Raw genomic sequence first — 13,315 nt, forward strand, 5'->3', positions numbered from 1 at the left:
AATATTCCTCTTGATCTGCAGCTTGTCCACTGAGTGTATGATTTATCACTTAGAAACTTAAAAGCAATTAAATTTACCTTGTAAGCTCCTAAGTGTATGAAATATAGCCACTTTTCTTCAAAATTCCTCTCTCTGTCATATTATCATCTAAAGATTTTATTTCTTGCTTGAAGACCATTTAATGTAGGTTGATAACTCTGTATAAAATTTAGCTACTGTTGATACACTAGTGCAATGGAAAATTATATTAAAACTTGATGAAACTAAATGTTTAAAGGAATTTTTCTAACACATTTTCTAAACCCATGCTGCTGTAAATGTTCTATGAAAATAATTTGATTCAAGATACATATAACTGCTTGAAAAAGATCGCTCTAATAGAAAAGAAAACTTATTTGACAAAAATTCAGGTTCCCTTGGGCAGTGGTGAGGCTGTATGTTTATTAAGCTTGCTTCAAATTTACGTCTGAAAACCACCCCAGGCTCCCCTACTTGGTGGCTGTCCTGGGAGCAGATGTCTAGATCAACACCTACACTTTGCAAACCACTATGAGGTGCATGGCAGAGGGTACATCTCATTGCACCAGTTATTAGGGTTTCTTTCCATTCCATTCATGTACAGAGCACAGTACTTATTCTGATCTTATATCACAATCCCTATGTGAGCAATATGTAGAGGACTGCAGTAGGCCAAATTCCTAGACTCATCATTTAAAGGCGGTTCTTGAAACCTTGTTAACGAACTCACTCAGGATAATTTATTCCAATCTTCACAGGTCTTACCGTTCAGTTCCTTCAATATCTCTGTGACACTGTCCCATGGATTAAACAAACCAGTGACCATTCGTGCTGCCCTTCTCAGTACATGTTCAATATCTCCTGTTACTCCTATTTGGTAGGGGTTCCACACACTTGAGCAATATTCCAGGATGGGTCACGTGAGTGATTTGTAAGCAGTCTCCCTTGTAGACTGGTTGCGCTTCCCCAGTGTTCCACAAGTAAACTGGAGTCTACCATCTACTTTACCCATGACTGAGCCTCTGTAATCATTCCATTTCATATCTCTACAAACTGTTACACCCAGGTACTTGTATGAGATGGCCAACTCCAAATGTGACTCATTGATATTATAGTCATAGGGTATTACTTTCTTGTTTGTTTGTGGGTGCACAATCTTACATTTCTGAACATTTAAAGCAAGTTGCCAATCTCTGCACCGCTTTGAAATCTTATCACGATCTGACTCAATATTTATGCAGCTTCTTTCAAGTAGTACTTCGTTACAGATAACTGCATCATTTGCAAAAATCTTGAACTTACTATTACTATTGTCTGCAAGTACATTAATATAGAACATGAATAGTGAAAGTCCCAACACGCTTCCTTGTAGCACATCCGAAGTTACTTCCACATCTGACTATGATTCTCCATCCAAGATAACATGCTGCATCCTCCCTACCAAAAAGTCCTCAGCCCATCACAAATTTCACTTGATACCCCATATGATTGTACTTTTGACAATAAGTGTAGGTGTGGTACTGAGTCAAATGCTTTTTGGAAATCAACAAATACTGCATCTACCTGACTGCCTTGATCCAAAGCTTTCAGTATGTCATGTGAGAAAAGTGGGAGTTGGGTTTCACATAATCAATGTTTTCTTAATTCATGTTGGTTGGCACATTGAGCAAGTCATTCTGTTCAAGATACCACATTATGTTTGGGCTCAGAATATGTTCTATGATTCTACAACAAATTTATATCAAGGTTATTGGACATCAGTTTCGTGGATCACTACTACTATCCTTATTCAGATGGGTGTGACCTGTGATTTTTCCAAAAACTTGTCACAGTTTTTTGTTTGACAGATCTGTGGTCGATTATAGTTTTGTGTGTGTGTGTGCGGGGGGGGGGGGGGGGGGCTAACTCGGATGCAAATTCAGCATAGAATCTGACAGGGATTGCATTGGGCCCTGGAGCTCTGTTGTTCGATTTTAATGATTTTTGTTGCTTCTCAGCACCACTGATAGTAATACTTATTTCATTCACCATTTCAGTGGTATGAGGATTACATTGGGGCAATTCTCCTGGTTTTTCCTTTGTAAAGGAACATTTGAAAACAGAGTTATGCATTTCAGATTCTACTCTGTTGCCCTCAACTTCAGTTCCCGTCTCTTTCACTAGTGACTGGACACTAACTTTGTGCCACTAATAGCACTGACAATGTCCAACAACAGACCACTTGTGAGTGGTTTCCATGAGCCCATATGGAAAGCTTGTTCAATTTACTTCAACATACGAATCTGCATTATCCGGCACTGTCCTCCCTCCTCCTACAATGACAACAAACATGTGCCAATTGTAAGGAAGTTATCACTTTTCATTCTTTTGCTCACAGTCATCACTTTTGATTGGTATACATCACTGGAGGTTGAAGGGCATACATCACTGGAGGAAGAACCACACATACAATTGTTTCTTCATCTCTTACTCAGTTCCTGACAGTGTTTCATGTCAAAATTGGTTGACTGCAGGAAAAAACAAACATCACAAAATGCCATCATCTAAGGCACAAATTCACACTCAACCTAAACTTGCAGAAAAGAGAAATGTTCCCATCTCAGCCCCACAGCAGATAGAGCCTAAATAAAATACAGACTATTACAACTCTTCCACCACCTTACATATTTACAAGATGACTAAACTTTTCTCCCCCCCCTCTCTCTCTAAAACACACACACACACACACACACACACACACACACACACACACACACACACACATATATATATATATATATATATGCCCCAGGCCACAGCAAAACTGGTCATTGTTGTTGTTGTGGTTGTTTGTGTGCTTTTGCTAGAGCAAGAGCTTGAAAGCTGATGTGAATATTGTTTTCTGCTCAATGTTCTTATGTGTTGCACATCAGTCAGCCTCAGGTGGTTGGCTGCCTTTCCTTTACTTTCCACATTATTCCATCGACGAATTCCTTTGCGAACTGTAATTTGTCAAATATGATCTTTCCCATTCCTACATGACAAGCATTTCAAATTCATCTGTTGGTTCTTACTGGGAATTAAATCTTTCAGTTTTCCAGAGGCTCTCCTGCAATTAGTCTGTCTTGGCTGATTACTGTCTAGTATAATCCTAAATATTTATGTAATCTGGTCTCAATGTGTAGAGGTACATAACCACCAATATCACGTATTTTTCCAGTACTTGCTGTCTCCAGATAAAAAAACTTATCTACTCGAATTATTAACGAGAAGAAATTGCTAGAAACATAACAAACTTAAATTCCATGCAAAGACTAAGTGGGATTTCACTGAGGCCAAAACCTTGGATCAGTTTTCACAATTTCATGTGTGTCACTTGTTTAATGCTAGATTTTAAAGGGCGATAGTTATTTGTGAGTAATACTCATTAAGAAATATTTGAAAGCACAGTTTATTTTGTCTTTCACTTTGTTATCGAAAACTTGAGCTTCTCTATATCTTAAGCTGACTGGGCACTAGTTTTGGTCATTGTTCCCTAAAATAAACGCAAAATGTGTTTATGCTGAGAAATGTATTGTGATAACACTCTCCTGTAGTAGCGTTAGACGCTTTCTCATATAATATCACCCTTCCGATGAAATGGTTTTGTGTACTGTATACGACACTAATATTACGACGTAGCTAAGCCTTCTTCAAAAACTTCTAAATACTGTCCATGTGCCATTAGGGATAGGTGTGACGTACAGTGGGCGGCAACGAAAATAAAGCATTATTTTGCCTGTAATTACAAGACTCCTTAGGCTGTACATACATATATTCCGAGCATCTACACTCATTTACTTCGTGGATCGGGGAAAGGATAGAATGAAATAATCCTGTCAGTCACTTCTACTCCGCCTTCCTCCCATTCTAAATGATTTTTGTAGTTCTTTCGGCGTTTTTGGCGAACAAAACTGCATGAATTAGTGTTGTATACAACTTACTATTACACTCACCTGGTCTTGCTTTTCTCTTGATTTCTTTAATTCTTTTCTTTGCTCTGTGGTCTATTTCCATTTTATATAAAATATGCTGTGACAATAAATAATATTACAAAATAACAGAAGTTAAATCACATGTGAGCTATCATAACCAAAATACTGATAACCGCCATCGTGAACCACTACGTCAGCATAGTAAACTACTCGGGGCCGTCATTACAGACATCCAATTTGTCACGTACACGGCTTTATTGCAGGTGTGAAATATTTCAACTCATATACACACAGTCGCACAATCGTCTTAACCAGGAAAATAATAAATAAAAAAATATGCGCAACAGAAGAGCAACTTTTCGAGATGTCCTCACACATAAATCATTAAATAAATTTTAATTTCGGTAATAATGTCTGTATACAATAGGAATCTGAAGCCGCATGTTACATCAGTCAGAATATATATTTTCATAAAACGTACGATATCGAGAATGAACTTTCTCCTATAAATAGCTTTCATCTGTGATTCGAACACCGCTGGTGCTGTAGCAATATCTTAGCTTCCTTGGTTAACTTCGTCCGTCTCGGTACTCGGTAGAGGCTAAAGTACTTATTGTATAATAATTGGTATGTTGAGTTATCATTTAGCTTGAAAGTGATGAAATGTGTCATGCAGCAATTTAAAATATGTGTTAATTTTGAATGTCAAGTTTTACAGTGACGTTAGACTGCTTTCATTGTTAATGCAGTATTAATTACTTCGCGAATGTACTGCTCATGTTGCGTTACTGCATATAACATTAGCAGTTTTATTTTGCAGGTTACCAAAATGATGCGAACGGTTGCTCTTAGACTTCATTATTCTTTACGGGGCCTGGCATTTAAAAACCGTGCGGCGTGCTCTGCCATTCCATCACGTTTAATGTCGTCGCACACCGAAACAGACGAAGAATTTGATGCTCGGTATGAGGCATTTTTTAACAGGGAGGATATTGATGGCTGGGAGGTGCGCAAGGCAATGAATGACCTTGTTGGTTTTGACCTGGTACCAGAGCCAAAAATTATAAATGCAGCATTGAGGGCATGCCGTAGAATAAATGATTATGCCCTGGCGGTAAGGTTCCTGGAGTCCGTAAAGGATAAGTGTGGGAGCAAAGTCGAAGAAATTTATCCATACGTAATACAAGAAATCCGACCGACGTTGGAAGAGCTCGGAATCAACACTCCTGAAGAACTTGGTTATGACAAACCAGAATTAGCATTGCAGAGTGTGTATGATATGTAGATAGCTATTGCTGATAAAGCAGTGCTTAGGTGAAGTGTTATAGCAGGTATTAACGTCTGAAACATTTCGCAGACATACATCTTCAGTTGTAAATGTATGCAGTTTGTGATTAATTTACATGTGCAATTGAATGTAATAATAAATTCATTTGTTTGGACTTGAGTTCAGAGTATCTTCCATTTTCCAGCACCTGTATGGTATAATTCAGAGTTTTCAGTAAGCGCATAAAATGTCTGGATCTATATAGGTTTTGAAGTAATTTGTGATACTTCAAAACAATGCTTTAGTGTGTGATATCCGCATAAGATTTTGGCAACGGCATTAAACTTATTTGGAGCAGAAGACACTGAAGAAACTAAGTGGTGTTTATATTTCAAAGTTTCAAATGCTATCCAAGTTTTCAGCCGTGTGGAACGACAGTCTAAATTGCTGTATAGGTAGGCCTACCTGTTGTGGTATGACAATTTTTTTATTTTCTCCCATATATAACCAGAATACCACACAATCATCAAAAACTTTGTGGGTAAATTGAGGTGATGTGACAGTTTCTGATCTGTTGAGAATCCAAATTTAGTCGGGGGGGGGGGGTGCATGTAAGGTACTGAACAGTACATTGTATTTTTTAGGCCTACAGCAGTTAAATTATTACAAATGTGATATTATACTTTACAGAAATAAAAATTTGATCCACAGAAGATGACACATTGGTGTCGAAACATGTCTCGGTAAATATAAAATTAAACTAATTGTTCGCATAAGGCTGATTTTCAAAACGACCCAGTTTTTAAATGGCAAACACGGAAGAACGAAAAGAGAAGCTTGAAACCTTAGTAAAGTAAGTACATTATTGTTCATTGCGCCTCTATGTGAAAACACAGTTTTGTGTGCAGTGTTTGCTTGTGAAACAAATTTGGGAAGGATTGCTGGATGTTGCATTGCGAGATGTAGGTGTTATAGGTATTGATAAAGAAAAGACTTCATAAGACCAATAGTGTTTGTAGCTTTCTGGTGGACTTGAAATAATGCAGTGGCAGTTTGTGACACACACAGTACATGCTGTAAGGGGGCAGAATGAAGTGGAACATTTTAATTTTGGCTTGATTAGGAGTTCATCATATTACATAGTTGGGAGTTCCAGCATTACCCTCATCTTGAGGCAAAACTGTGGGACATAGAATAAAACTTGCATACTGCAAAAGAGTGAAAAGATAATTGTATGTACTTCTTTGCTGCTTCCATAAGTAAAATGTAGTCAGTTTTGTAATGGAAGCAAAGTGTGTTGGGGGACAAAAATTGTAAATGGGGACACAAACCTTGGTTACTGCAAGGATGTTCAGGAAAATGTGGGGTGCAGTAGTTTGAGAGATGATGATACTTGGGTGGAGCAGGTAAGCATGGGCATTAGAGCAGTCTGTTCTGGAGGCAACATTGATGCAAGGAGCACATTCAGAGTTATGAAGTAGGTTACAGGGATTCAGTATGCAGTCTGTAGCACAGTACTGTTTTCCGGGGAAGTTCTGTGGCAGCGGGGGGATAAAGGACCATTTAGAAGTAGAGAACACGAAGTTCTGGCAAAATGTAAATTTAGGAGATGACAACATTCTGGATAGTAAATGCATTGAGTCATCAACATGCAAACAAACTGAAAACTCTGCAACTAAAGTACACACAAACAATGAGAAGTTTGTCACCACCAATGGAAATCAGTCAAGCAAAGTGTGAAATATAATCCATTGATAGTTGTGTGCTCTGGTGGGGAACATGCACCCACGAGTGAAACTTGTGAAATTTCGGTTTTTAGTACAGTATATTGTTATGTTTGCTGGCAAGAGGGTGATTCTCAGTTTTCTCTTATTTTCATGTTCAGTTTTCTCTAATTTTCTTGCATCTTTGTAACTTACACTGGAACGTGTTAAAATTTTAGGTATTTGGATTTCTCCATAAAGCATAGCAGGAGGGGAGGGGTTAACCAATAAGCTATTTTTAGTAAGTGAATTACATTTCTTTTCAATAGATATTTAACACATGTACTAAACCAACTACTGGTAACTACGTTGTTTAGTGTCATTCGCCACAATTGTCACATCTACTTTGCTAAAATTCATCCCTGATTTACTGTCATGGGAAGCAACTTAATATTAAGTATCAGTTGTTAAGAAATTATTCTGTGGATTACAAGAGTTGTCAAATTGATATGATTCAAATATAAGTTTAGAATTATATAGGCACTTTGGATCTTTTTCTTAGTTCAGTGCGTTTTTGCATATAGATTATACCTTACAATAATGTTAGACACATTATGTTGTCAATTTTACACAGAATAAAATTTCTTATATTTATTGTTGATAACAGAAAAACAAAATTTTATGTAACTATAATGGTAACAGATAATCAATTGTAACTAGATTGTGTGTGTGTGTGTGTGTGTGTGTGTGTGTGTGTGTGTGTGTGTGTTTTGTTGCACCTTTAATGGGTTTTAAAAAAGTAATTCCTTTTCTTCCTTAATTTTGGTAACTTGTGAAAGGGGGGGGGGGCGAACCTTTTGCTTGCTTCATCTGGAGCAGTCATTGTCAGTTTATTTTCCTGTCTTCTGTTATAATTTTCCTTGCCTCTTGTTTCATGGTCACGCACATCTTTATTTAGCTGGTTTTTATCACTTACTCTCACTGCTGTAATACTCTGATATATATTGAGTATACTGTTGTAATATTTTGTAAAAACTTGTGTAAAAGTCTGTCTGTGTGGCATTTTTGCTGTACACCTAACTGCTCTTTTCAGAATTTTAGATGTTCTTTTTAAGTAGCTAGATTTTGCACTTCCTCACATGAATGGAGTAGGACAGATCTGGGAACAAACGGTTGTAGTAAATTGGCCTGAGAACTTTATCATCCACAAATTTTGTTGTCTTTCAAACCGGGAAAATGTCTCCTTCACACAGTACATCTATGTGCCCTGCCTCCTCCCCAAATTGTCAAATGCTTATCTATAATAGTTCCTAAAATTCTTGTGCTGCATAATTCATTAATGGACTTTCTTTTTAATTTATTTACATCATGTACTTCATTGTTTTTGGTTTGGAACACAACATAATTTACGATAATGGTAGAAGCTGAAGAAATGACTTAAAATTTGTGCCGTAGCCAGGATTTGAACCAGTTTGCTTTCTAGGCAGGTGTGCTAGCCATTACATCACCACAACATTATAGGTAACACAGCTGTGTGGACTATGCTAGTCCAATGCCCTCCCTACCACGAAGTTTAGTTCACTTCTTCAGCTTATTTTCCTGGCTGTGGCACAAATATTAATTCATTTCTTCAGCTTCTAACATTATTGCAGAGAGATTTGAGACAAATGTGTATCAAGGAAAATTTGTCAGATCTTCTACATAAATTGCTTTAGATTAATTTACAAAGAGATTGTTGCACTATTTAGAACTTTTCAAGTGCCTCCTTGTGTCAGCTGCGTATGTTAATTGTAGAGTCATATATAGTAAGTTTCTGTTTTATAGATTTTGGGCAAATCATTTTTGCAGAGAATTAATAGTACTACTCCAAGTGTGGCATCTTGTGGCACTGCACATCTGGCAGTTTGTAATTCACATCTGTAATTAATTATGTACCACTAATGTGTGTGACTTCTGCACAGTGTTTACTGTTCTTAATTTACAATGTGACTATGTCATAGCGTTTCCCATGTATCCTGTATTGATAGTTTCTCCATTAGCCTGGAATGGTTCATGCAGTTTGCTGTAAAATAAGTTCGCTGCATTTGTATGATCCTTCCGTTATTTTCAGCCTTTTGCTGCAGATATTTTAATTTTCTTTTTCTTCTGAATATACAGCTTGGAGTACTGGTACAGGAAATGCATGTTTTTCAATATTGGATAACTGAAATCTGGTTTTATTTTTTTTTTAAAAATACGTACACTCAATAATAGTACTTTTATTGCACTTTTAAAATCTGTCTTAATTAAGTTCAGAAAATAATGTCGTTTAGATGATGTCTTTGCTGGACATATATTTGGATCATCTCCTGAAAGTTACACACAGCTCTCTCCAATATTTCATTCGTCACAGCTTCAGTTTCCTGATGAATGAAAAACTGGAGATCATAAATTGTGGAGGGCTTGTTCATGTACACTCTTGATTTTAAGTAGCCCCACAAAAAGAAGTTATAGATTGGGTGAGCTTGGGGGCAAAGTAGTATCACCATAGCAAGAAATGACAGGTCCCAGGACCATTTGTGAGACCACTTCCACAATGCTCTCGTCATGTGACCCATGGCACTGTCCTGCTGGAACCATATTTCTCTCGTGTTGATTCATCGCCTTACATGTTCTGGATGAAGAAAGTTGTTTAACATTTCTCCTCCTTGAAAAAAGTAAAGTCCAACAATCCTGTCTTTGAGATCATGCACCACACACTACTTTTGAGCTGTGAAGAGCTTTGTGTAGTAGTTCATGGGGGTTGTCGGACACCCAGTAACAGCATTTTTACATCGACATAACTATCCATATGAAAATGGGCTTCATCACTGATGAGTACTGGGATATTTGCATCTTCCGCAAGAATAGTGTCCATTATGATACAAAATTCTCTCTTCCGCAAGAATAGTGTCCATTATGATACAAAATTCTCTGAGGTGCACAAAATCCATTTCACTTACCTTCTGGAAATCCATATTTTATATGGGTGAAATTTGAGATACTCTTCTAAGGTGTGATGCAGCAAGCGACATGACATACCAAGGGATACAGACTGTTGCCTAGTAGATCATTTCGGACTAGGAAGAACTGCCATTCTCACTTGGTCTACATTTTTCGGACTTCAAACAGAATGAGGAAGACCAGCTGGTTTCTTTTTCATCACAGATCCAGTACTTCTAAATGCTGTAACCAATCATAGTATGATGTTTTGATCTGAGACTGCATCTTGACATCTGAAATTAAACTTTCGATAGAAAAGATGTTGAACTGTGACCATAGAATCATTGTGTCTAAAAAAACTGCTTGACAGAACACATGATGCTCTATGGTTCAAAGCTCCACAGATGCTACTGAAACAGCATTGTCTGAGTTGTCTGGCAGCGATCACCCAAGTTGAGTACCCACATTCGTCACAAAGCGCTAGCACAAAAAAAAAAAAAGTTTCCTCTGCTCCACCGTATAAATATTACGATCATTTCAACATTTTCTAGTTGACAAAATAATTTAACAGATTATACTTCATATAAAATTAAAAGTTAAGCTGTCACTCATTTTGACAGGAGGGACACATCAAAAGAAAGTTATATAGTTCAGCCGGGAGAAGGTGTGACAAAGCCAGTTGATTCTTACTTGTAGTCCAAGGAAAAAGTGTTGTCACAAATTTTTGTGCAGTGGTAGGAGGGAGACCTATGAACAACACACTAACAATTTTGAGTGGAAGTATGCGAGTATGAGAGTGTGGAACCTGGGGGGAGGGGGGGGGGGGTGTTTAAAGTCACTTTTTTATGTTTTTCTTGAATAACTCAAAAACTACAATTTGTAGCAAAAATGTTTCCCAGTACAAAATTAAACTACTATAAATTTGCTACAAAAAAAAAAATTCTATTCATTTTCTTATGTGGACTAGTAGTTGCTGCATTGTGTCTTGTACTTCCCTCGTTCATAGGTGTGTAAATTGAAGAGAGAACAAGCAATTCCCCACACACACTACTCCATTACATCACACGAAGCAACTATAGGGTGTTTAAAAAAATTATACCAAGCCTTCCACAGTGTCACTGGTGATGCACTACGAGAACATACCTGGGTGGCATTTATTTTCCACATAGTACATTAATTTTCCATGTAATACAGATGTGTGTTACTAATAGCACTAACGCAAGAAACACGTGAACGTAATCTTCAAAAGTCTCTGAAAAATGTTGCACACTGCTAGAGGGGAAAATGATTCTCAATCATTCTGTACGGCAGCTGTAGTGTTCTTGAAGGAAGACAGTCTACACCTCTCCAGAATTTTCTATCCAGTTTTCTTACTTAACTGAGCTTGTGTTTATATAGTAGTTATTTTCAGTTTATTGAGTGAGTACTTACTTGCAGTTGTCGGGTGAGTGTTTGTGTAAAGAACTTAACAGCTGGAGTTATATCACACTGAAGATCTTGACTAACATATAATATGCTTAATTTTGGTAAACATTTTTGGAAAACAGTGATCAATTAATTATTATATTTTGACTAAAGTTCAGTCTTGATCACACCATTTATGTTTTAATGATATAGGTAACTGGTTTCGGTTCTTTTTACAAAACCATTATCAGACCCATGGCTCCTTTAGGATGGTAGGCGGAGCTCTCCTCACTGTTATGCAGTCAACTCTGCGTAGCAGTGAGGAGAGCTCCGCCTACCATCCTAAGGGAGCCATGGGTCTGATGATGTTTTTGTAAAAAGAACCGAAACCAGTTACCTATATCATTAAAACATAAATGGTGTGATCAAGACTGAACTTTAGTCAAAATATATAATATGCTATCAGTGTGTATTTGATAATGTCAGTTCCATTGTCTCCACCATCAGTGGCTGGGATACGTTTCACAGCTTGAGGGGTATCAAATGCATCACTTCAGAGTCGGCTCTCCTGACATCTGAAGAGGTCCAGAGGCTTAAATTGTATCTGCAACAGTAGGTCACCTAGATGTTACAGTACTTCAAATATTTCCATGTAATTTAAGCATTGCATTACAGCAGATCCCTGTTCTAAATCTGAACATGATCCGTCCCATTCCATAAGATATAACACCCACATTGCATGTTATGCTGTAGGTGTGTGGTAAGTGGCTCCACTCAGTGCAGTCCTATCCTCAAGTGCCAGTAATTCTTGATTGGAGAAGGTTTATGGAATCTACCAGTAGCACAATTAATGGCGAGAGAAGTGCAGTGACTTTGGTCATCTATAACAACATGGTTGCGCAGCTTTACACTACGCTGTCAACTATAGCCAGCAACAGGGTGCCGCACTGACCAATCCAGTCCCTTTCCCACCAACACTACATAAGTAATTAACAACTCAAATTAAACAGTGCAGCCATTGTTTATAGGAAGGAAGCTAACTCAACAGTCACAAATAAGTACTAACTTAATAAAACTGAAAATAACTCAACTATACGAACATCAGCTCAGTGAAGTTATTTTGTCTACTCAAATAAGTGGACAGAAAATGCTGGTGCAGTATAGTCCTATAAACTGGAAAGCAAGCAGGTGGGGAGAAGTTGTCTTTCCTTGAAGAACACTACAGCTACTGTGCAGGGTGACTAACAATTGCTACAGCTGCTGTGCAGTGTGACTAAGAATCCATTTTCCCTCTAGTGGTGTAGAACATTGGAGATAAATATCTGTATTTTCTGTCCACACGTTAGTAGTCCTTGTTGGGTTACCATATTTTGGGGGAAGTAAATCCTGCCCAGGCATGTCTGCCCACTGTGTCATCAGTGATTCATAAAGAATGCTGTGGAAGCATTGGTGTAATGTTGTAAAACACCATGTAGTTGCTCCTTGTGATGTTGTAGGGTTAGGAAGAGTCGGGAATTGCCTGTTCGCTCTTCAGTTTGCAGACTTATGAAAGAGGGAAGTGCATGGCCACAATCTGGCTTCCTCCCCCCTCCCTCCCTCCATCTTCCACTCTATTACACCCCCAGAATGCAATTTATCACTTAATACAGCTCTACCCCACTTAGATGTGGTACACTTGCCATTAAAACACTATTTTTAATAATGATGATATTTTTTCTATTCCCTGTAGTGCAGTGCAGTCCTAGAGAAAGAATGAATAGGACCTTTTTTGTAGGAAATTTAATGTAGTTTAATTTTGAACAGGGAAACATTTCTGCTAGAAATTGCATTTTTCATGTTGTTATGGCCACTTATTACTTGGCCACAGTGAAAAAGCACAGTGCACCTACTATCACTATCAACAGCTATTAATGTAAAAGAACCTCCAAAGAGAGAACAAAAATCACTATGTATGCCTATTAGTGTTTGTAACAGTGTTAAAATCTTGTCCTGACTTGATATGGCTGTTC

General features: G+C 37.7%; 2 protein-coding genes across 2 annotated transcripts in view; one reads left to right on the forward strand and one right to left on the reverse strand.

Annotated features, from left to right (window-relative positions):
- LOC124797872 (bifunctional arginine demethylase and lysyl-hydroxylase PSR) overlaps positions 1-4,278 on the reverse strand; it is a 163,644-nt gene extending 159,366 nt beyond the window's left edge. Inside the window, exon 1 of the mRNA XM_047260960.1 lies at positions 3,993-4,278. Within this exon, the coding sequence (XP_047116916.1) occupies positions 3,993-4,053 (61 nt within the window). The 5' untranslated portion in view covers positions 4,054-4,278. The remainder of the gene's footprint in view (positions 1-3,992) is intronic.
- Positions 4,279-4,467: 189 nt separating this feature from the next.
- On the forward strand, positions 4,468-5,418 carry LOC124798181 (cytochrome c oxidase subunit 5A, mitochondrial). Its single transcript, XM_047261467.1, has 2 exons — positions 4,468-4,598; positions 4,792-5,418. Exon 2 carries the CDS (start codon positions 4,801-4,803, stop codon positions 5,254-5,256), a length of 456 nt encoding a protein of 151 aa, XP_047117423.1. The 5' UTR covers positions 4,468-4,598; positions 4,792-4,800; the 3' UTR covers positions 5,257-5,418.
- Positions 5,419-13,315: the final 7,897 nt, after the last annotated feature.

This window comes from Schistocerca piceifrons, chromosome 5, assembly GCF_021461385.2.
Source record: "Schistocerca piceifrons isolate TAMUIC-IGC-003096 chromosome 5, iqSchPice1.1, whole genome shotgun sequence".
NCBI classification, from domain to species: domain Eukaryota; kingdom Metazoa; phylum Arthropoda; class Insecta; order Orthoptera; family Acrididae; genus Schistocerca; species Schistocerca piceifrons.

Excerpts from the sequence above, each read along its gene's own strand:
- LOC124798181 (XM_047261467.1), top strand. The coding sequence starts at position 4,801 with ATGATGCGAACGGTTGCTCTTAGACTTCATTATTCTTTACGGGGCCTG.